At 41.2% G+C, this 22632-nt stretch overlaps 1 protein-coding gene and 1 pseudogene across 1 annotated transcript; both read left to right on the top strand.

The window, feature by feature from the left end:
- The first annotated feature begins 5099 nt into the window (after positions 1-5099).
- LOC139705825 (olfactory receptor 2T3-like) lies at positions 5100-5958 on the top strand (annotated as a pseudogene).
- Positions 5959-12932: 6974 nt separating this feature from the next.
- LOC114081251 (olfactory receptor 2T4-like) lies at positions 12933-13895 on the top strand. The gene has a single exon (XM_027922806.2). The coding sequence runs from the start codon at positions 12933-12935 to the stop codon at positions 13893-13895; it is 963 nt and encodes a 320-aa protein (XP_027778607.2).
- The last annotated feature ends 8737 nt before the right edge of the window (positions 13896-22632 follow it).

The following is a 22632-nucleotide window of genomic DNA, read 5'->3' as shown; positions in this document are numbered from 1 at the left end:
AATAAAATGTACCAAAAATATATACATTTACTGGTAATATAAATAGTAGAACAATCAAAGACAGAAAATAATGTTCCTGAATAAACAGTGTAATTGCTTCTGTTTAACGTTATTAGTAGTACAATGGGTGGACAGGAACAACTTCCCTGGAGTCCAGAAAATATGAGTCAAGGTCCACTTTCACAGGTGTTTTCTGAGACAGCAGCAGCTTTCCTGGTCCTATTGAGTGTTCTACAGAAACTTTTGCCATGAATTAGAATGTTTGAAAGCATTCATTGAAAATTTCATGTCTAAAATTAAGATCATTTAAAAGCTGCCCTTCGCCCTGATGTGGGTCAGCTTTGATGGAAGTTTTTGGATGTTTTTCCTGTTAAGATGTAAGGTAGTCTGTGGTAAAGGAGATGAGAACTAAGTTCACCACTCCATCTCCCACTCAATCTCAGTGGACACAAACCTCTGAAAGTAACTCTCGTGTGGATAAAGAGAATGAGCCCCAAGGCAAACACCCTTCGAGGTTCCTTTACATAAGTAAACGTGAAGGATGTTCAGCTTTCTCAACTGATTCTCCTACATGTGACTGGGATATTTTCTCAGATTGCTAACATTTAGAGTATATTATATAAATAGACAAAATATTTTATTTTGTGATGAAATCATTTTCAACATACTAAAAGGGACCACATCTTGAATACCTATTCCAAGTTATCTTTTACCATATATTAACTCAAGGTAAATTCTGTGCATATATAAACATATAGAAATATATACACACCAATGCACATATATCTGCATACATAAGTATGTATGACCATTTTATTTAGCATATACTTATTTCATTAAGTATGTAGGGGAAATGTAATAATGAGATGAAGAATTAATGATTATTAATAATAATTAATAATTAATAATTAATAATTAATAATAATTAATAATTAATAATTAATAATAATTAATGATTATTCCAATTTTTATATTTGACCCTCATATATTATAATAGAAATCCAAGCTTCGTCTCTCCCAAATACATATATTTGTACTAAAAATTTATCACCACGTCTGCTTTAAAAATATATCTATTTTATCACTTGGTATGGCATTATCATTATCCCATACCAAGTGAAGGTGAAAGGTTAATAAAATAGGTACTTGTCATTCCGTTTTTCTGTATGCTTAACAAAACACTGTTGAAATCCTGAGAACTGTTTGCTAATCTTGTTCCCAGAATGTGCTGTCCCCAACTGCCAAACTGCAGAATGCACTCCCTCACTCAGTTGCAGGCAAACTGCCCACTCGCCCTGACCCTTCAATGAACTTCCCTCCCTGCCCTCTCCAAGAAAAGTATATAAGCTCTGCTTAAGCTGTTCCCAGTGCTCTACCTCTCTTTGCTCTAGTGAGCTCTAAGCCCCAGCATGCTGGTCCCCAAATAAACCCTTTTGCTGTTGCATGAGACAGTCTCTTGGTGGTCTCTTCCTCTGACGTTTCGCCGGTCCCTTACAAAGGGCATAGAAGTGAAGGGCTGTGTCACATGAGGTAGTCCCCTTCAGGAACTAGCACCTATAAAAACCACCAGGGGATTTCTAACTATCACACAAAGTCTGTATACAGAATACACTGCACTTGGGGGCAGAATCATCCAGACTGACAGTAGTGAGTATTCTAATAAGAGTATTTACAAGGTTTAAGAGTCTTGGATAAGACGATTTAAGATGGAATGTTTCATGCTGTAACTGCTGAGGACTTGGCATAGTACCTTCAGACTGGGGCACACAATGAGGCCCAGACCCCAGAGTGGAATCTGGGATGTCACTGGATGAGTTTTTGTGAGCCATCACCAGATCTGTGAATCCTTCATGAGCAGGTTGATGGCCAGAGCAACAAATACACACACAGATGTGTTCGATCCTAGGAATTTCGTGAAACAAATGGTGAAGTCGATTGCATTCCATTCTCTACCTCCTGACCTACTAGAACACACAGTTATGTTATTTGCAGTTCTTAGTGTGACCTCATAATTGCTCCAAGTCTGAGTTTAAGTATAGAACGTGTGGGTCTACAGATCTGATCTACTGATGTTCTGCATCACCATTGTGCATCAATTTCCCCTTCAAGGCAATTTGAAATTTGGCATTAAATTTTCTTCTACTATTTTTAGATAAATTTTTAGCAAAGGCATGGTAAATAGATGATTTTGGTTTTTTTCTTGACTGACCTACTTTTTCGTTGGTGTATTACAGTCATACATAAAATTGGAATTCAATGTGCTATGCTTCTACATGTATATGACATAGTTTGGCTGATTTTATTCTGCTGTTCCACCCCTTCTGCATTTCTCTTCCCTCCCCCTCCCCTTCCTCTACTTCACTATTCATCCTTCTATTTTCATGAGAGTCCTTGTCTCCTTTTTAAAATTACTTATTTCTCTCTAGGTTCTGCATATGTGAGGAAACATTTGACCCTTGACTTTCTGGGTCTGGCGTATTTCAATCAGCATGATGTTCTCCTTTTTTCATTTGTTTTTCTGGAAAATGCCATAATTTCATTCTTCTGACAGATTGAGAAGAAAACTCCATTGCCTATATACACCACATTTTTTATCCATTCATCTGTTGATGGGCACCTGGGCTGGTTCCATATCTTGACTATTGTGAATTGTCCTGCTATAAACATTGATGTGGCTGCATCACTGTAGCATGCTGACTTTAGATCTTTTGGAAAAATACCAAGGAGTCAGATAGCTGGGTCATGAGGTGGGTCCATTCCTATTCTTTTGGGGAATCTCCATACTGCTTTCCAGAGTGGTTGCATTCCCACCAACAATGTTTGAGTGCACCTTTTTCCCACATCCTCACCAACACTTATTATTATTTGTATTTTTGATAATTACCATTCTGTCTAGAGTAAAGTGAAATCTGAAAGTGGTTTTGATTTGCATTTCCCTGACTGCTAAGGACATTGAATATTTTTATAGACGTGAAAGAAGCAGCAGAATTATATATGCTGCTACCAACAAATTACTAACTTCTTGATATTAAGATTTTTTTCAGATGCATTAATGATATAAAATAACATAGAGAGTGCTTTTGTCATCGTTTTCACTACTGTGACCAAAAGACCCAATGAGAACAAAGTTAAGGAGGAAAGTTCATACTATACTTTATTGTTGTTGTTGTTGTTTGAATAAACACTGAGGAGTAAATAGCTGTGGTGGTTATTATGTGGTGGTTCCATTCCTAGTCTTTTAAGGAACCCCATATTGATTTCCATAGTGGTTGTGCTAATTTACAGTCCTACCAACAGTGCATAAGGGTTCTTTTCTCCTCACATCCTCTCCAGCTTATTATTATGTGGATTCTCAATGACTGCCATTCTAACTGGAGTGAGATGAAATTTCCATCTAGTTTTGATTTGCATATCTGTGATTGCTAAAGATGTTGAACATTTTTCATATATTTGTTGCCCTTTGTATTTCTTTTTTTTTTTTAAGAAGTGTCTAGTTTATTTGTTCACTTGTTGATTGGGTCATTTGAATTTTGTTGTTGTTATTGTTATTGTTGTTTTTGTTTGAGTTCTTTATATATTCTGGATATTAATCCTCTGAGGAGCAGCTGGCAAAGATTTCCTCCCATTCTTTAGGCTCTCTCTTCATGCTCTTAATTGTTTCCTCTGTTGTGCAGAAGATTTCTTCCAAGTTATGTAATCTAAATTGGATGGATTGACTTTACAAGAAGAGTTTTGAGGTTGGGTCTTTTCATGGAGAGGGCTTAGACTCAGTTTGGATGTCAGAGGTACAGGTGGCCTGAGGTTCACAGAAGCTTTAAGAAGGAGAGAATGTTGTTTCTTTTGTTTGACTCTGAGAAAACTGGCACCCAAAACTGGCTTGATTTAGATTATAAAGTTAGATGGAAGCAAAGCTAACACTTGGCTAAGAGTTCTGCAAGTTTAAGACAAAAACCTTTCTGTTATAATACTCTATATCCTGTCTCCTGGCCTACGCGGGCCCCAGTATGGCTCTGTGGAATGAGATGGCGAGCTAATCTAAGAGCTCAGACCTTCTGGTCCATTTTGAATGCAGATTCTTTATGTTGGAGCCATAGTACTGAACTTAGACAATTAGAAAACAATTCTTCAATACATATAGGTTTCAAATGAACACACAATGGATTTTTATATCTTCCAAATGACAGAGAAAGGAGATTCTGCAATTAATTATTAAAATAATCATTTTATTAAACAATTACACTTTTACAATTTTTTTTTTTTTTTGTATTTTACAAACATAGAGTCCTGGAGCAATCCTCGAGGCACATATATTGCTCAATTACAGAATGTGGTGAGGGAAGGTGATAGAATTTTCTCAACTTCAATTTAAATCACATAACATAAATTTACTGTTTTATTATTTCAAGTATACAGTTCAGTGTCTTAAGAATATTCTGTGTTGTGCAAACTATCTCCAGAATTAATTTCACATTGTAAAACTGAAAGTAGGCACATTAAACCACTGCTCCCAACTTCCCCATCCTTTCAGTCTCTTACCAACTTTCCGTCCACTTCTATTTCTCTTTGACTACTCTATATACCTCATGTAGGTGGAATTGTAGTGGATTTGTCTTTTGTGACTGACTTATTTCACTTAGCAAAATATCCCCAATAAGGATTCATGTTGTAACATGTGTCTGAATTTTCTTTCTCTTAATATTTCCATTTCAGTCTTTTAAAACAGTCTTTTGTAGATCCATTTATCTGTCAATGAAACTTTGCTTTCCTTCTACCTCCTTGTGGATAATGCTACAGTGAACTTAGGAGAGTAAATATCTCTTTTATATACACACCAACAAGCAGAATGGCCAGATTGTATAGTAATTATATACTTAACTTTTGTGAGGGTAAAACATTATCCTTGATTGCTGTATCGTTTTCGTGAACACTTACAGTTCAGAGGATCTAAACGATTCACATACTCCCCTAGACTTGCTATTATTTATTTATTATTGTAGCCATATTGTGGGTTGGAGATGATTCTAATTCATATGTCCTTAGTTACAAATGACACACAGCAACTTTTCATGTACTTGTTGCCCATTTGCTTATTTTTGGAGATGGCCCTTGCTGGGATCATGCTTCTCATCTTCTGGATCTATACAGAGCCCCGCCTCTGGACCCCCATGTACTCCTTCATCACCCAGCTCTCTCTCATGGATCTCCTGTACATCTCTGTGACTGTTCCCAAGATGCTGGTGGGCCAGGTCACAGGAGACCATTGTATAATCTCCCCTGCAGGCTGTGGGATCCAGATGTTCTTCTACCTGACCCTGGCAGGGGCTGAGTTTCTCCTTCTGTCGGCCATGGCCTATGACCGGTATACTGCCATCTGCAGACCTCTCATTACCCATTGCTGATGACCCAGAGGGTCTGCCGGCTGCTGGTGTCCGGCTGCTGGCTCCTGGGAGCATTGGACAGTCTGCTGTTCACGCCCATCACCATGAGCTTCCCCTTCTGCAAATCCAGGAAGATCCTGAGCTTCTTCTGCGAGGCCCCTGCCCTGCTGAGGCTCTCCTGCTCGGCCGTCTCCCTCTACAAGACGCTCATGTACCTGTGCTGCGTCCTTATGCTCCTCGTGCCCACCGTGCTCATCTCCAGCTCCTACACCCTCATCCTGCTCCTCATCTCAGGACCAGCTCAGCCGAGGGCCGCAAGAAGGTGCTGGCCACCTGCTCTTCCCACATGACAGTGGTGCTACTCTTCTTTGGTGCGGCCATTTACACTTACATGCTCCCCGGCTCCTACCACACAGCGCAGCAGGATGTGATGGTGTCGGCCTTCTACACCATCCTCACCCCTGTGCTGAACCCCCTCATCCACAGCCTGCGCAACAAAGATGTCACTGCGACTCCGAGAAGCCTGCTGCAGTCAAGGAGGCGCCTCCCAAGGGTCCTGAGAGGGAGCACCTGGGAGTGAGCCTGCCTCTTCCCCTCCCTCCTCCTCCCCCATCTCTCCTTGGAGGCCCCAGCATGGAGCCCACACATTTTCACTTCCTTCTCCTGGGTGTGGCATTTCTCCTCCACACTGCTTACTCATTCCAGCTCTTTATATTTAATTGTTAAGTCTTTTTAATTGTGTTGCAATATCCGCCATAAGAAAAGCCATATAAAATGCCTTTTACATTATTTCATTAATTTTAGCATAGTCTTGGGATACGCGTGCCTCTCCATGAAGACTTCAGATCCCAGCAGACCCCTCGAGCGAATGTGGCTCTTCTTATTTGAAATACCCCTAAGCTGTTGGTCACTGTGGCAACCCACCATATTCCAAGGTTTGCTTTCATATCTCAGTAAGTGCAAATGACACACTTTTCTAGATACTAAAAGCTAGATCATTTCCTGAATGTTTGTAGTACTGTTTGGCTATAAAAACTACTTCTAACAAACGACATTCCAGAGAGTTCATGGAGCCATCTGCTTTGATGAAAGTGCTTTTTCTAGGTGGGTTCCTTAGATTTCAGTCTATTGTAGGTGATGGTCTACCATACTTAGACCAAATATGCTACCGTTGGAAGAAGGTGAGATGTTATAGAATCTTAATCTCTTTAGCCTTTTATTTATAGAACTGAGAAAATCACAAATAAGTTTTAGGCTTGTCACTACCCCTTACTTCTTCCAGCGTAAATCATGCTGTGAAGAGAATATTGTAAATCCACCAGAACCAGGAGATCATTATTATTTTATGTAGTTTTTCCAGAATCAAGATATAAGGAGATGATTGCTGTTTCTTAATTAAGCATTTCCTCTGATTAACATGCAAGGATGTGATTTGGGACCCTCTGCTGTTCAGGTGCCACCACCAACAGGAGCCCTGACCTTCTGTTTCATGGTGGTGGCTGGATACCAGGTGCTCACACCGGCCACATCTTCCAGACCAACAATTCTCCCACCCTGCAGGCCACAGAGAGAGCATGGCCTGTGGTCACTGCTGTATTTGGGACATGTCTCTCTCTTCCACCAGGCTTGGTGCTTGTACTATATTTTCTCTTTTTCTGAGCTTGTAAGAATCGATTGATAACTACATTGCAATAGTTCCATTTTTCTCTATGCTTAATACTTATATACTCTCTTCTTAATTTTTTGTTCATTAACCTATTAATTAAGACATTTAAAGCCCATGAAACCTTTAACCTCCTTCAGGTTAATGCAAAAATTTAAAATACCTAAATAATTCCCCTCTCCCAACACTTGGGCCATTTTGGTTGGTTGTTTCTTTATATTTTCCTTTATAAAGAAATTCTTAAAACACCTTTATACCATGGTGTTTTAAGATTTGTAATGCAAAAAAACATAATAAGAGAGCTCATGTAAAATGGCATAATTTGGTGTGAACATACTCTATATACAGAGTTATGAAAAATTGTGCTGTGAATAGATGATTATGAATGTAATGCACTCCACTATTGTCATGTATGTAATAAATAAATAAATAAATAAATAAATAAACTAAAAAAAGAAAAGAAATTCTTACTAGATGTACTTCTGTCATAATAAAAATTCTTTACATACCTCTCACAGTATAGACCTTCCACCTGAGTGTCTGCTGTGTCAAATGCTCTTAATTTGGGTGGATCCAAGGACATGCTTTAATACTGAAACATATGTCCAGGGTTTAAGAATTTTAGATTGCAAGTACTTTATAGCTGTTTCACTTTGAGACAGAATTCAGCTGAGGGTGATATGTGAATTTATTTACTGTTACATTTGTCTCTTTTATTTGGAATAGTATAAAAGTTTTATTTGGAATACTATACCTTTTATTACATGTCAATTTTAACTCAATAAGTCAATTAAAAATCGAAAAAAAAACCATTTTTTTCCTAACAACTTGAGATGTCACGTTTATGTTATGGTAACTTTTATTAGTGATGACTTGGTGTATTTAAGTATCTGGAAGCCCTGATCTCCAATATTGTTCTTTTTTAAAGATTTTCAAATAGGAACGTCATACTCCCCGTGTGCTGCTGTTCCAATGATTTCCCTCATAGGCATCAGATTAGCACCATCTTGGGAGGATGGCCATCTGCCTACTGTTAGGTTGTCATGCTTCCCAAGAGCAGAGGAGATCCTGTCACTTCACCAGGGCTATTGTAACTGAGCACTAGGCCCCTGTGGCCTAGAATACCAGAAGTGTTGCTCCAGGGTTCTGGAACCACAGGTCTGAGGTCAGGACATCCCTGAGCCCCTGGCTTTCTGCAGGAGAAAAGCAGGAACTGGTTGTGGCCTCTGCCTCAGCTCCTGCTGGCTCCTGGGCTATGGCTTTGTGACTCCAAAGCTGTTAGAACAGCTTGTGTGTCCAGGTCACCCCTTGTGTGAGGACACTGATCACCTCACTAGGGGCCTCACCTCACTTCAATTAACTGAAACAGCCCTATTTCCCAATAAAGCCACATTCTGAGGTACTGGGTACTAGGAATTCATGGTGTGACAGTCCAACCTATAAGACTCTGGCACTCCCCAATTCCACGTCTTCACCTGCAAACACCCTCGTCCCATGGCAGCACTCCCCAAGTCTTTGCCCATCCCCACATCAGTGTTGAGTCCTCACCTAGCATCACCTACCACGGGAGAGGTGAGGTGGGAGGAGATGGACCTCTCAATTTGTTGGACTGTGCCAGTCATTAGTAATCATTTCACTGTGTTTATCAGAACACCATATCCTTCACCTTAAATGCACACACATCAAAAAGATAAAAGCTCTACCACATTGTATCACTTAGAAATCTGATCCCAATATAACTATTCAATATTTAAGGAGGATTGAAACTATGTCATAATTAACATAATGCAACATAACCTCACTGTGTTCAGCCACATACAGTTTCACGCACTTTTAGTGTAGGAGAGTTTTCCCAGGAAACTGGTCATAGAAGCGTCGAAGGCCTGGAGACACAGCTGGGGAAGCCGGGAGGGGAATGCTAGCAACTCAGACTGGGAGCCTCCTGTGACCCTGCCACAGAGCTGGTGGAGATGGCCCTCAGGGCTGCGGTGGCACCCTCCACTACTGAAATGCAGAAAACTAGACACCTGCAAGCCGCTGCAGGAACGTAGTTGGGGTAGATCCTGAAATATGGACATGGTCCTGTTGCCTCCTCCTGCTGCTGCTGCCAGGGACCATCTCCAGACATGGGAGAAAAGACCCAGTTTCTTTCTTCCTCCCACCCTCCAGAGGACCCTGGGGCTGCAATTCACAGCCTTACAGGAAAGTAGGTGGCCAAGAAGGCAGGACAAACCATCTTCAGCCTGAAACCCTGCAGGTCAGAGGTGGCTGCTGCTCAGGAGGCAGCCTGACCAACAGTGTGTAGATGAAGGCTGTCACTAGACCTCTGTGTTAGGGGAGATGATCAGCATCATTCTAGAACTCACAGTGGGAAAAAAATTGAGAATGATTTGTCTGCAAGAGAGAAACTGAATGCCAAGTTAAATATATATATATATATATATATATATATATATATATATATATATATATGAGATAAGAGGGGAGATGGTGGCATTCCACACATATCACCTGCAGAGACCCACAAATGTTATGTAAAATGGAACAGGACAGATACAACTGACACATAATTCATACATAAGAACTTGGAGGTGGTGATGAAATGTGCAATGATTGTTAATATCTTTATATTAACAAGATTTTGTGTTTGACAATGAAATGAAATTTTTTTTAAAAAAAATGAGAAGCCAGAAAAGGACAGCAGTAATGATAGCCTCTTTAGCTCTCTTAATTACATCCTCTTCAAAGTCCCAGAGGGGATTTGTCTGCAGAAAACCGTCTCCACTCCTGAATGGGCTCCCAGAGCCAGGATGATGTCACGTTCTGACTCTTCTTTGCACACCTGTGGATGAGGCTGAGGCATCATCTGGAGGTGAGGTTAGCCACACGGCCACATGCAGCAGGGCTGAGGGGATCGCTGCTCTTGAGTGCTTTGCTCCAGAGGTGGTCTATTAGGATGTCACTGCATTTCCTTGTGGTGCTATTTTGTTATCGTCTACTTGTATGCAGAAAAATGGATGTCTTTTTCTTTTGAATGTCATCTCCTGTAAAGCATATTTAGTGTAATATAATAGGAAAGGGGTTTTTACCTTCCAGTTATTTCTGGGTAAATTGAAATACATTCTTTCCGTATCACTGGATGTAAATAATATAGTAAGTTTTGCAGAGGAAGAATGACTGATTTTGACTTTGAAATTATTTCTAAATGAGAAAACAGTGTCTGAATCATATTTATGCTCTTTGATCAAGCTGATATCAAGTGGCCTAAAATCCAAATTACAAACTGTGGAGGGAGGACTCTGTCCCCAAGAGGACTGAGTAGATTTGATTCTGGGCTCCACAGTGGACTGAGGGAAGCCGGGTGACCTTACGGATGCCCCCAAGAATTTGGATTTTTCAACTCTTAAAGGTCAAAATAAGATGAGTGTGTACTTCACAGACTCTCGGGGAAGATGAAATTTGGTAAATCAGCCCTAGTACTGTCAAGCCCTCTAATTCCTGGTTGTCCTTCCTGAGATTTAATATTAATGGCAAGAGCTTACAGGGGTGAACTTTGAGAAGCACGTACTAGAGAGGAAAGGGGTCAGATTTTCAGGGTAGTCTGCTTGACAGAGTTGTAAGCTTCAAATAAAATCTGCATTGCTCTGCCACCAGCACCAACAGTTCTCCAGACTAAACACACACTGTGCTATGTACGGAAAAACCAAGCACAGAGAAGGGGAAGCATGGGAAAGGAGGTGGTCACTGTGCATGATACAGACCCAGAGATGTGTTCCCTGGTGCACCAGATCAGCTCTTGGCTGTGGCTTGATGACAGTGACATTTTACTCAAGTGCACGAGTCTTGCCCAGCACCATCTACCATTTTCTCCCACCACTAACAGCAAGCAGCTTCCAGCCAAATCTTTGCCCCATTCTGACCACAAGTTTGGGATTGAATTGGCAAGTGTGCCTTGTCTAAAGCTCAGCTTCCATCTGCCAATGCAGGTGATAACATAGAAATATTATAATTTTAAGTACAATGTGTCCTGGATTTGATAAACATTGATGTGCTGTCTACTGCATCAGCACCTCCAGAACTTGAACTTGCTAAAAAGTCAAGTGTTTTAGCTAGTGTTTAGAATTATTATTATTGTAAGAACATAGCATTGCACTTAAAACTTGGAAAATTTCCCTGAAATACCCCTGTATCATGACCACTGTCAAAGCCATCCCCAGAAGAGCCCACATTTGCAAGGTCCATTAGAAAGTGACAAGTTGGAACAATTTTGTTCCCGTAGGCAATAAGTAGAAGAAATCATTATGGGCCTTCTTTAGAAACACCAAGTAGTTTTTGCTTCTGTTACTCTTTCTTATTTTGTAGCTCTTCTAACATTGCACTTTAAGTCACATTTATTTAACTTATTTTACTTATTTTATTTAACTTGTTTTATTTATTTAACTTATTTTATTTATTTTACTCTATTCCCTGGATAGAGTAACCACACCTTCCCTAAAAGTTATAAAGTTTAATTAATCTTGGATTTGTCTTCACTGTCTGGTGCAGAAGCAAGCTATGAGTGGCAAGACAGAGGGGGGGATAGTCCACTAATAGAGACATCTAAGTGCTGTTCGGTGGTCCTGAGGGCATCTCAGCTCCCCTGACAAAGTGACTGCAGCAGGCAATAATACAGGTGGCATTTGCAAAACCAGCAGAATCCTTGTCTGGCAAAGACAGTGACCCTCTAAGTCCTGGCCCTCCTCCCTGAGATTTAATGCAAGTGGAAGAAGCTCAAGGAGAAGAACCATAAGAGGCAAGTACTACAAGAAAGGGGGTCAGGTGCTCAGCAAAACTGGCCAACAAGATTAAGAAGTATATATTATATGGGTTTATATAATACATATACACAGTTCATACAAATTTATATAAATAAGTATTCAGACACTTAAATTGTCTGGGAGTACACAATTTCCAATTTCACCTCCTTGGTTGGTCATATAGATACCGATGCCATAACATGTCTTATGCCATAAGACCATTAAGAGCACCAGGCTCCTTTTGCAAAATAATTAATGTGAATATGAACTCTGAGAGCACATTTGTTTATCCACTGGCAAGGTTCTGGGCACATTCCTTACTGTGTTTAGTTGAGTCTCACCACACCTGAGGTCAAGCAGAATGAACAGAAGAGGGTCAGGGAGGGAGCGTCCCTGGATCCCCGGGTGAAGACTCTGGGCTGCTTATGCTTAGGTCCATCAGGGGTCTTTTGAGCATTTGGACTCACCAGGATATCAGAGATGTATCAGGGTTTTATCCACAAAACCACAGAGACTCACATGGGGTTTGATACCGTGGACAGAAGGGGATGAAGCATTTGGTATGAATTTTCCTCAAATGATGTTTTAGAAACGTTCTAAATCTTTAGATAAGGAATGTACTTCTCACATTCGTTAGGATCTCACCAGAAGCCTTAAACCAGAGAGGCTGATTCAATTCAGATTTCTATGACAAAAGCTTAGAAATAAGGAGTTTTATTTATCTTTTCTCCAGTGATTTACTGTCTGTGTTTGCTCACAGTGGTGACTTTTCAAATTTCCAACATTGGTTTACAAACAGCATCTTCTATCAAGTAGTGCACATCTCCCAACTCTGGTCACTTCAGTATGAACCGCCAATCCCTTTAAGCCACAGTCCCACAGTGGTGAATTATTAATTTCTGGGAAATTCATTGAATTACAGGTAATTTATAAGCCCCAAAGTTACAGACCTGTAGGACTTTTCTGGTCAGCATAATTAGGTGGACACACACACACACACACACACACATGCATAAACACACACACATACACCATTCATTTCAGCCTTCTGCACAACACTAACCAAAGCTTTCTTGGTGGCCCAGGTTGAGCCTCATGGACATCACCACCTGGATGACCAACCACACCGGGTGGGCAGATTTCATCCTAGTGGGACTCTTCAGGCAATCCCAACACCCAGCTCTGCTTTGCATGGTCATCTTTATGGTTTTCCTGATGGCCTTGTCTGGAAATGCTGTCCTGATCATTCTGATACACTCCAACACCCAGCTTCACACCCCCATGTACTTCTTCATCAGCCAGCTGTCCCTCATGGACATGATGTACATCTCCATCACTGTGCCCAAGATGCTCCTGGATCAGGTACTGGGTGTGAGTACCATCTCAGTCCCAGAATGTGGGATACAGATGTTCCTCTGTGTGACACTAGCAGGTTCTGAGTTTTTCCTTCTGGCAGCCATGGCCTATGACCGCTATGTGGCCATCTGCCATCCGCTCCGTTACCCTGTCCTCATGAACCACAGGGTGTGTCTCCTCCTGGCATCTGGCTGCTGGTTCCTGGGATCAGTGGATGGCTTCATGTTCACTCCTGTCACCATGACCTTCCCATTCTGCAGATCCCGGGAGATCCAGCACTTCTTCTGTGAAGTCCCCGCTGTACTGAAGCTCTCCTGCTCAGACACCTCGCTCTATGAGGTTTTCATGTACCTGTGCTGCGTCCTCATGCTCCTCATCCCGGTGACAGTCATTTCAGGCTCTTACTACTTTATCTTGCTCACTATCCACAGGATGATCTCAGCAGAGGGCAGGAAGAAGGCCCTGGCCACCTGCTCCTCACACATGATGGTGGTCATTCTCTTTTATGGGGCTGCTATCTACACCTACATGCTCCCCAGATCCAGCCACACCCCAGAGAAGGACATGATGGTGTCCATCTTTCACACCATACTCACCCCTGTACTGAATCCTTTAATCTATAGTTTTAGGAATAAGGATGTCATGGGAGCACTAAAGAAAATGTTGAATGTGGGACCAGTTTTTAAAGAAAACACAGGGTAAGAAATTGTTATGATAACCTATTTATATTTACAAGTTCCTTCATTCTGAGCACCATGAGTTTAGAATTGATTCCCAAGGTTACTCCTCAGATGCTAAGACCACCATGGCACTTCAGCTCATTTTCACACCTCTTTCAGGAATTGCTCCTTGAACCAGAAAGCTGTTGGGTTTCACCCTCGTCCACCCAAAGTGCATTATGCAGTGACATGGTAGCCATGTGGAATCCCACAGGAGCCCCTAACTCCACCGATTCTACAAGAGAAGAGCCATGTTCTCGGAAAACAGTGACGGTAGCATTCAGAGGACAAGGTGTACAACTGAGAGAGAGAAGTTCTAGTGTGCTGTTGCACAGCAGGGGGTTACAGATGGCAGGCACACACTGTGTAGTTCAGAAAGGAGAAGCCATGATTTGAACATTCTAACCATCAAGAACTGATCAGCATTTTAGGAGACATATACCTTTAGTGATTTAAATAATACACAATGTATTCAGGCATGGAGACAGCACATGGTGCTCCAGTAACACAGATTTGAATGTTATTGTATATCAGTTGAAATAATGAAGATTTTAAAAATAAGTTATAAAGGAGACAATGTTTAACTGTAGGTGGATCAGAGAATAGGGCATATAGATGTTCTCTGTATTACTGTTTTTCTTGTGACTTTCTTGAAAATTTGAGGTTAATTCCAAATAAAGGCTTAAGAGATCAGCCTCCTCTGCCCCGGCTGGTCTTCACTGGCAGTGATAGAGCATCTTTAAAAACATGCTCATTTCAAATTTCTTATTTGTGCCTGGAATAATCGGTGACTTTTTTGCTCTTATTAAAGACTACCTTGTTCCACATGACCATTTCTGAATGCATATACTTAAGGACAGGAGTCTTTTACCGTGGTAGGTTTGGGTCCAGAATTGCCTAAGGGACCTTGGGAGACATAAATGCAGAGTGAAAGAAAGAAGCAGGAAATGTCCATCAGGGGAGAACATCTTGTTTTTTTGCGGAGCTGGGATTGAAGTGAGGGCCTCATGCATGCTAGGCAAGCACCCTGCCACTGAACAACACTTCCAGTCCTTGAGTTTCAAAACCATGCAATTTAATAATCAGGTAAGCTAAGGTAGCATATCAAATATTCAGTGTTTCATTTATTCAATAAACATTTTGATGCTAATTAAATAAAAAATATTCTACATAATATTAAAATATGAATACTACATGGTCACAGTTCCCAAGGAATTGGAGCTAACATTATGGTTGGACAAGATAGGTGCCTATAGGTCTGTAACACACGTGGCTGCACCTGGGGAAATGCACAGCTCAGGCACACGTGGTTTCCACCTGTGACATGTGCATGCTGTCATGCAAAAGGGACTGAGAGAAGATCCCAGAGCTCAGTGCTGAGGAGAGACTAGGTGTTGTCCTCAGATAACTGCAGGAGCTGGGAGAGGAGGGCCAGGACCTGGGACAGGATACCAGGGGAAAGTGACAGCACAAGCAAAGGCAAAGTTCAGGCAGTTGACAAAGCAGGGGTAGAAAACGTATGCATGGTGCCTTCTTTCCTCCCCTGCTTTTATTTTATTATTATTATTTTTAAAAAGCCATGTAATATTCACATTTTAATGTTATTTAGATGGAATTTTTATTTAATTAGCTTCAAATGTTCATCAAGTAAGTGAAACACTGAATATTTGATACCTTAGCTTACTTGATTATTAAATTGCATGGTTTTAAAACTCAAGGACAGGGAGTGTAGCTCCGTGGCATTGAACCCAGGATAATTGAGCCACATCCCCAGCCCTTTGTATTTTTTTCTTTAGAGAGAGTCTCACTATGTTGCTTAGGGTTTTGCATTATATGCTCAATTATTGTCCTCAGTGACCCAGACTTTGTAAGAGCAGTGAGAAATGATCGACTTGCACTTTACAAGTGCTGCTTTGGTGGTGGCCAACGGGTGAGAAGCAGGAAGAGAGCATGTGGGAGAGCAGATGAGTGAAGACAAAGAGCTGAAAGGGGCAGGTGAGGGTCCTGGGGAGCTATCTGGGCTGAGCGGGTGTGGGCGTGCCCTTGGTGAGTGTGAGCCCCTACCCCTGGTGCCCAGCGTGGAAGGAATCAGTGGTTTGCAAAGTGTGGTCTGTTTTCCTCTTGGCACACTCCTTTTCAGGGTTTCATGGCCGTGAAACAAGGATCTTGCTGTGTTTTGGAAAAATAGTAGGAAATTTCTTTCTTTCTTTCTTTTTTTTTTTTTTTTTTGAGAGAGAGAGAGAGAGAGAGAGAGAGAGAGAGAATTTTTTAATATTTATTTTTAGTTCTCGGCGGACACAACATCTTTGTTTGTATGTGGTGCTGAGGATCTAACCCAGGCTACATGCATGCCAGGCAAGCGCGCTACCGCTTGAGCCACATCCCCAGCCCAGGAAATTTCTAATGCTTTGCTGCAATGAAACTGGAGACACAACATACGTGAGGGTTCTGCATCCCTCCGGTTGCTGGACCACACTGAAGAGCACAGTCTGTAACACCTGGGGAAAGGGTAGCAAAGCACAATGCAGTGCAGAGTCATAAGTGTCAAAGACAAGTGTTTAATGTTCTATCATAAATCTGAAAAAATCAGGATGCTTTTGGAATAAAAAATCGTCACTTTAGATAATGAGTTGAAGTTCATTTTTTAATATCCTCTATTGATAAAACTATAAAAGAACTGTGGAGGGTGGAAAGTTTTTGCTGAATAATAAGTAGTATCTAAAACTTAAATCCCTAGACAGATGAATGTTTGCTACTCAAAGCTATCTGCACAGAGTCAACTGTTGAAATGCAAGGTCTTTCTCTCCCACCCGTTCCTGTTTGCAGGGTGAACAGTACCTACACCAGCTGAGAGTATTCAGACTTCAGTACATATGCATGTATTTGAACAGGTAATACCATCAAAAGCATGTGGCCAAATGGATTGCTTTCACTTTATGATAATAAGGATTTCTGTATCTTCCAAAGCATGTTAAGGACTTTGATTCAAGTTCTTTGCCTAATTTAGAAATAAATCAGTGTACATTAGGTAAAGACACCTGCATTATTTTCCACATTTTTTTTGTTTTTGTACTTTCTTCAATGTGCTCCAAGGATACAGCTTGACGATATGGAAGCCATTTTCTAGGAATGGCTAAGGAAACCAACTTAAATGAATTACCTTCCTTTAAATTGACATTTAAAAGAATGTTTATGTCTTTTACTATTCTCTTAGGTGATTATTCTGTAGACATTATGGCTCTGTATCAGTTTGGTGTTGGGTTCAAAAGGCCTGCCATGGTTAGGAACCCTGAAATTGCATAACAGAAACTTCCCTTTTCCTGGAGAGACTTTAAAGAGGTGACCTGAGAGTAGAAGAAGAACAGGAAGGAAGCAGGCAATGCGACAGAGTAGAGGGCAAGGTGGGCAGAGGGTAGAAGGAGGCTGGACAGCACCAGCCCATGCGGTATGCATGCATGAAATACTATAGCGAGACTGGAGTAGCATGTTCAATTTATAGTGTTAATAACTAAAACTTAGAAAAGAAAAAAATGAAGCACTGACCTACAACATGATTTTCAGCTCAGTAGACTATCATGGGGATGCTGCTGGTTCTGTGCCTAGAAACTGTGTCACAATACACAGGGTGGACTAGATGTCATTTATTTAAATTAAGATTCATAATACTAAATCCATGGCCTCTTCACTGAATATCTACAACAGTTGATTAAAGATGATATTGTCTTGTTATCTAGAAACTCCTCTTTGTGCTAAGATAGAGATAACAGGGATTGCATGGTTTTCCTCCCAACCAGAAACAACAAAAAGAACACTGAGAATATATTGAACAACCGTTGTTCAAACATGGGCATCAAGTTACAGAGAAGAGGAATCCGTGAAAGACTGGGAACAGATGAGATGAGCTGCAGCCCAAGAGTTTCCAGGCTGTGGTCCAAATGGGGACGCAGGTGGACCCCAGTGGTCTTACTAATGCAGTAGAGAAGGGGGCATCTGGAATGATCAGAGGAGCAAGACTCGTGAAGAGTGTGAGGTCCTTGGGAAGCATCCTCCAGTCTTTAGCTGAAGACCCATCCACCATACGTGTGAGGAAAAGTTTCAAAGCACTGGAAGAAATCTGGAGGAGAAGGGAGTAGATCTGTGGAGGTCCCACAAGTTTGCCAACAGCTCCTTGTCTCAGGATCTGTGATGCCAAAATAACATCAAATTTCATGGGCTCAGGGAAAAATAAAGTTTTGACTTGGTAGTAAGGTAAAATTATCCCTAGAAAAAATGCTACTCTGTACTAACAAAGATTAAAAACTATTGCAAAAAAAAAAAAAAGTCAAGCTGCTTTTAAGACAATGTCAAAATGTGTACTAATAAAACTGCTCAATACCAATAATGAAAAAATAAGACATCTAAAAATTATCATACATGCAGAGATTCTGCAACAATGCAAAACAAATTCTTTAAAATACGTCTCACAACCATAGCAGAACACACTATCTTCCCAAGCTAATGCAGCACAATCACAATCAAAACTTGTAGACTTCCTGGCTGAATTCTGCGGATCTGTCAAGGACGGATACTAATCCTTCTTTATGGCTGTGCATATGGATCATAAAATATGCCTTAAAAATGAGGAAAACAGGGACTGAGGTTGTGGCTCAATGATAGAGCACTTGCCTAGCACCTGTGAGGCACTAGGTTCAATCCTCAGCACCATATAAAAATAAATAAAATAAAGGTATTTTGTCCATCAACAACTAATTTTTTTAATAAAGGGAATAGAAATTATAAAATATGTGCTCTCAGACCACAATAGAATGAAATTGGGAACCAACAACAGAAACACAGCCATATAAATCCCAAAATATTTGAAGATTGCATAATATCTTTGAATAGCACATGGGTCAAGAGGAAATTACACTACAAATTTAAATATGTTTTGAAACCAAATTAAAACCTATAAAATTAATTGGATGCAATGAAATTAATTCTTAATGAGAAAATCGTGGAATTGTTAAGAATTTTTATCATGAAAATGTTTTAAAATTTGTCAAAATTTTAAGATAATCATTCGGTATTCACCTTCACTTTGTTAATGTGGCCTTTATTGATTTATGGATACTGAACCACTGCAGCAATCAGAAATTAAACCTACTTGAACATGGCATATGACTTATTTTGATGTACTGCTGAATTCGGTTTGGTTGAACACTTTTGCATCAGGGATACACAGCTACTTTTATTATCTTGTTGTGACAACTCCTGGCTTTGGTGTCAGAGTATTCACGGCCTTGGGAAATGAGTTTGGGTGTGTTACTTCCTCTTCAATTGATTGGGAGTGTTTGAGAAGGACTAGTATCTGTCCTTGACAGATTGGCAGAATTCAGCCAGGAAGTCTACAAGTTTTGAGTGTTTATTTCTTGGGAGATGTTTTCATTACTGGTTCACTCTCCATACTTAGAAGTTTGTTCGACTTGTCTTAGGCTTCCTGCTCGTACTTCCACAAAACCAAGGGCGTGAGTGATAGACTCACAGCTAACAGAATACTCAACAGCAAGCACCTGACGGCCTTTATTCCCACATCAGGAAGAAGACAAGCCCACTGCCACCATTTCTACCAACACATTATTGAGGGTCCTAGTAAGAGCAACTAGGCAAGAGAAAAATAAGAGGTCCCAATCAGAAAGAGAGACAGTAAATGCTTCCATTTTGCATGTGTGACACTACATAAAACCTAAATACGCTACCCAAACTCTATTAGAACTAATGAGAGAATTCAGTAAAGCTGCACAAATAAAAATCAACATCCATATGTCAGCAGGTTTTCTATAGGCTGACAAGAAAATAACTGGAAGTAAAAAAACTAACCTCTTTTTGATTTCAATACACAACCAAAGTCAAGGAAAAATGTAACTAAGGAGCTGAAATATCTGCCTAGACTTCCGTAAAACACTGATGTAATAAACTGAAGTCACAAACAGGTGGAAAGACACCCTGTGTTCACAGGTTGGAAGAATTAACAAAAGTGTCCATGTCACCCAAGCAATAGACACACTTAATGGAATTCCTGCTTAAAAATTCCAGTATCATTCTTCCCTTAAGTAGGAAAAAAGTCCTGAAAGTATTATGGAAACCTAAATAGCCAAATAATCTTTAGGGAAACATTGAAGGGTGTATCGTACCACGTCACTTCTAAATATATCACAAAGCTGTTCTCATCAAAATTGATTGGCATTGGCTTTGAAAGACTCATCGACCAAGGAACAGGATCTAGAAGAGAGCAAAACATACACATTTCCAATCAATGCATTTTGACAAATGGATCAAAAACAAACATGGGGAAATAACGTTTCCTTCAATGAAATGATGCAAGCAAACCTGGATGTTCACACACAGAATGGTGAAGCTGGTCCCTTTCCTCAAATCAGACAGCAGATAAACTCCTTGTCCTTCAGTAAAGTTTATCATGAATTGCAGCATCTCAGTCACATCTGTTGGCTCCACTTCTATTTCTCATTTTCTTGCTATGTCTGCAGGTTCTTCATTCATGTTTTAAACCCCTCCCAGTCTCCACGAGGAATGACACTCTGACCTCCTCCCACTAATCCTGACTGTCCTTAGAGACATCTGGAATGGCAAATCTTGTCCAAGGGGTTTCAATTTACCTTGCTCATGTCCATCAGAGCAGCGACTCTCTCTAGCCTTGCAAAATGTATCATGATTATATAATATAAATGTACATCATTATATAAATACATATTATACATGTATTATCTAAAGCCTAAGGCTGGCCTTAAATTTACTCCTGACCATGAGCAACAAAAAAGATGTATGTCAGCACCCATGAAAACACCGCTCCTCTCATTTGCATCCCCCTCAGCGCTCCTGGAAAATCACATGCTTTATCAGTGAACAGCAATATTTTAAAATCACCTTTATCAGAGCACTAGGTAGCAACAGGAGACTTCAGCCTCAGTGGTCTGTGTTGTGAACAGATGTGCTCATATCAATTTTTGTTACCCCACTTATGGAGCAGAGGCATAGCCAGTCTTGTAGAGCTCTTAGTGATGGGAAGATTCCCAGGACAGTGAATTAGCCTTGAATTCGACTTACACTCACCAGCTGCACAAAGGCAAAAACAGTGGCAGGATGTCCTAGATACTAAGCCGGGCAGGGACTTCTCCTCTCCAGCTGTGAATGTCCCATGTGTCATCTTCCATGATGAGGTTGTTCCATCTGCATTTAAAACCTCTTTTTTAGTGCAACCAACATCACCAGTGATCTGATACACACCCATGGTGACTACCAAGAAGTTCATGTAAAATGTTTCCTACATAAAACAGTGTAGTTTAAGCTAATAACAGCCTTACTTTGGTCACGTAAAAAAACTCAACACTTTTAGGGTTGGGGTTGTGGCTCAGAGGTAGAGCGCTTGCCTAGCATGTATGAGGCACTGGGTTTGATCCTCAGCACCACATAAATATAAAAAAGAGATATTGTGTCCACCTATAACTAAAAAGTAAATATTTAGAAACAAAAACAAAAAAACCTTTAACACTTTTAATACCCTTGTATGTCACAATTTCCATATAATGTTTATCTCTTGATCAAATGCTGGGAGAAAGAGTGGGGCCCTCAGATGGGCCTCTGTGTCCAGCAGCTGAGAACAGGGCTGGAAGCAGTGGTGTAAGCACACTCTGCTGGGGAGACAATCTTCAGGCACAATCTGGACACAGAAGATTCCTCAGGCCCATGCATGGCAGCAAGGGCTAGGTGGTGTAGGCCTGGATCCAGATGTGAGTGATGTGTGCCAGCTGGGCTGGTAGCTAGCATGTGCAGGATTGTAGAGACTGGCTGTGAGCCAGCAACAAAGGTTAGGCTGTCCACCTGGGCCTGAGCAGCTAGACTGCAAAACTGTAGTCAAATGCACCAACATGCAGCCCCGGGGCGAGCTGCGTATACACACTCACTGGAGGAGGCAGGACCCAGGCAGGAGAACAGCTTCAGAGGCTCAGCTTGGCAGCACACAGCAATTTATCTGCAGAAGTCAGCTGTGCATACTTAGGCAGTGGGGAATGACTCTCGATTGGGATTTCAGAGCTGTTTGCTGACACACTTGTACTAGTAGCTGTTCTGTGACCTTGGGATAAAGTGTCCCTAGAAGTGCCAGCTGGGCTGGCTCTAGAAAGAAGGGTTCTTTATGCACCTGGAGAATGTGGCGGCTGCTGATGAGGAACTCTGGGCCAAGGTAACTGAGTGGGAATAGCTCAAGGTACTCTAAGAGGAGATTGGAGCAGGGTTGTGGACCAGCCACCCAGAGATGGGCCAGGTCCCCAGGGTGGAGTGAGCACAGTAATGACAGTATTGAGCCTCTGGTGGCAGGACTGCCTGAGTGGCTCCACAGAGGGAGAAAGGAACGAGGTGGTGGATCAGAAACCCAGGAGATGCGAAGACTGCAGGGCTGGGTCCCTTGACTGGGACATATGTCTTGCAGCTCTGGATGACTCCTGGGAGCAGAGGGCGGGGAGCTGGCTCAGGTACCTGAAGCCTGCAGATGCAAAAATCATTATGGCGTGATGGTGAAAGGTATACGGAGTCCTCTGTTTTGTTGGAAGTTAGAGTTGCCAGCAGCAGAAGTTGGCAGGTTTCTCTACAGAGAAGCTGCTGGGCACACTGATGGCACATCAGCGTCCTAACAGCCAAGAGGGCAGAAGTGATGCAAGCTTCTGAGT

This window comes from Marmota flaviventris, chromosome 5 (assembly GCF_047511675.1).
Source record: "Marmota flaviventris isolate mMarFla1 chromosome 5, mMarFla1.hap1, whole genome shotgun sequence".
Classification (NCBI taxonomy): domain Eukaryota; kingdom Metazoa; phylum Chordata; class Mammalia; order Rodentia; family Sciuridae; genus Marmota; species Marmota flaviventris.
Note: the sequence above shows the minus strand (reverse complement) of the source record. Positions and strands in the feature narration are given on the sequence as shown.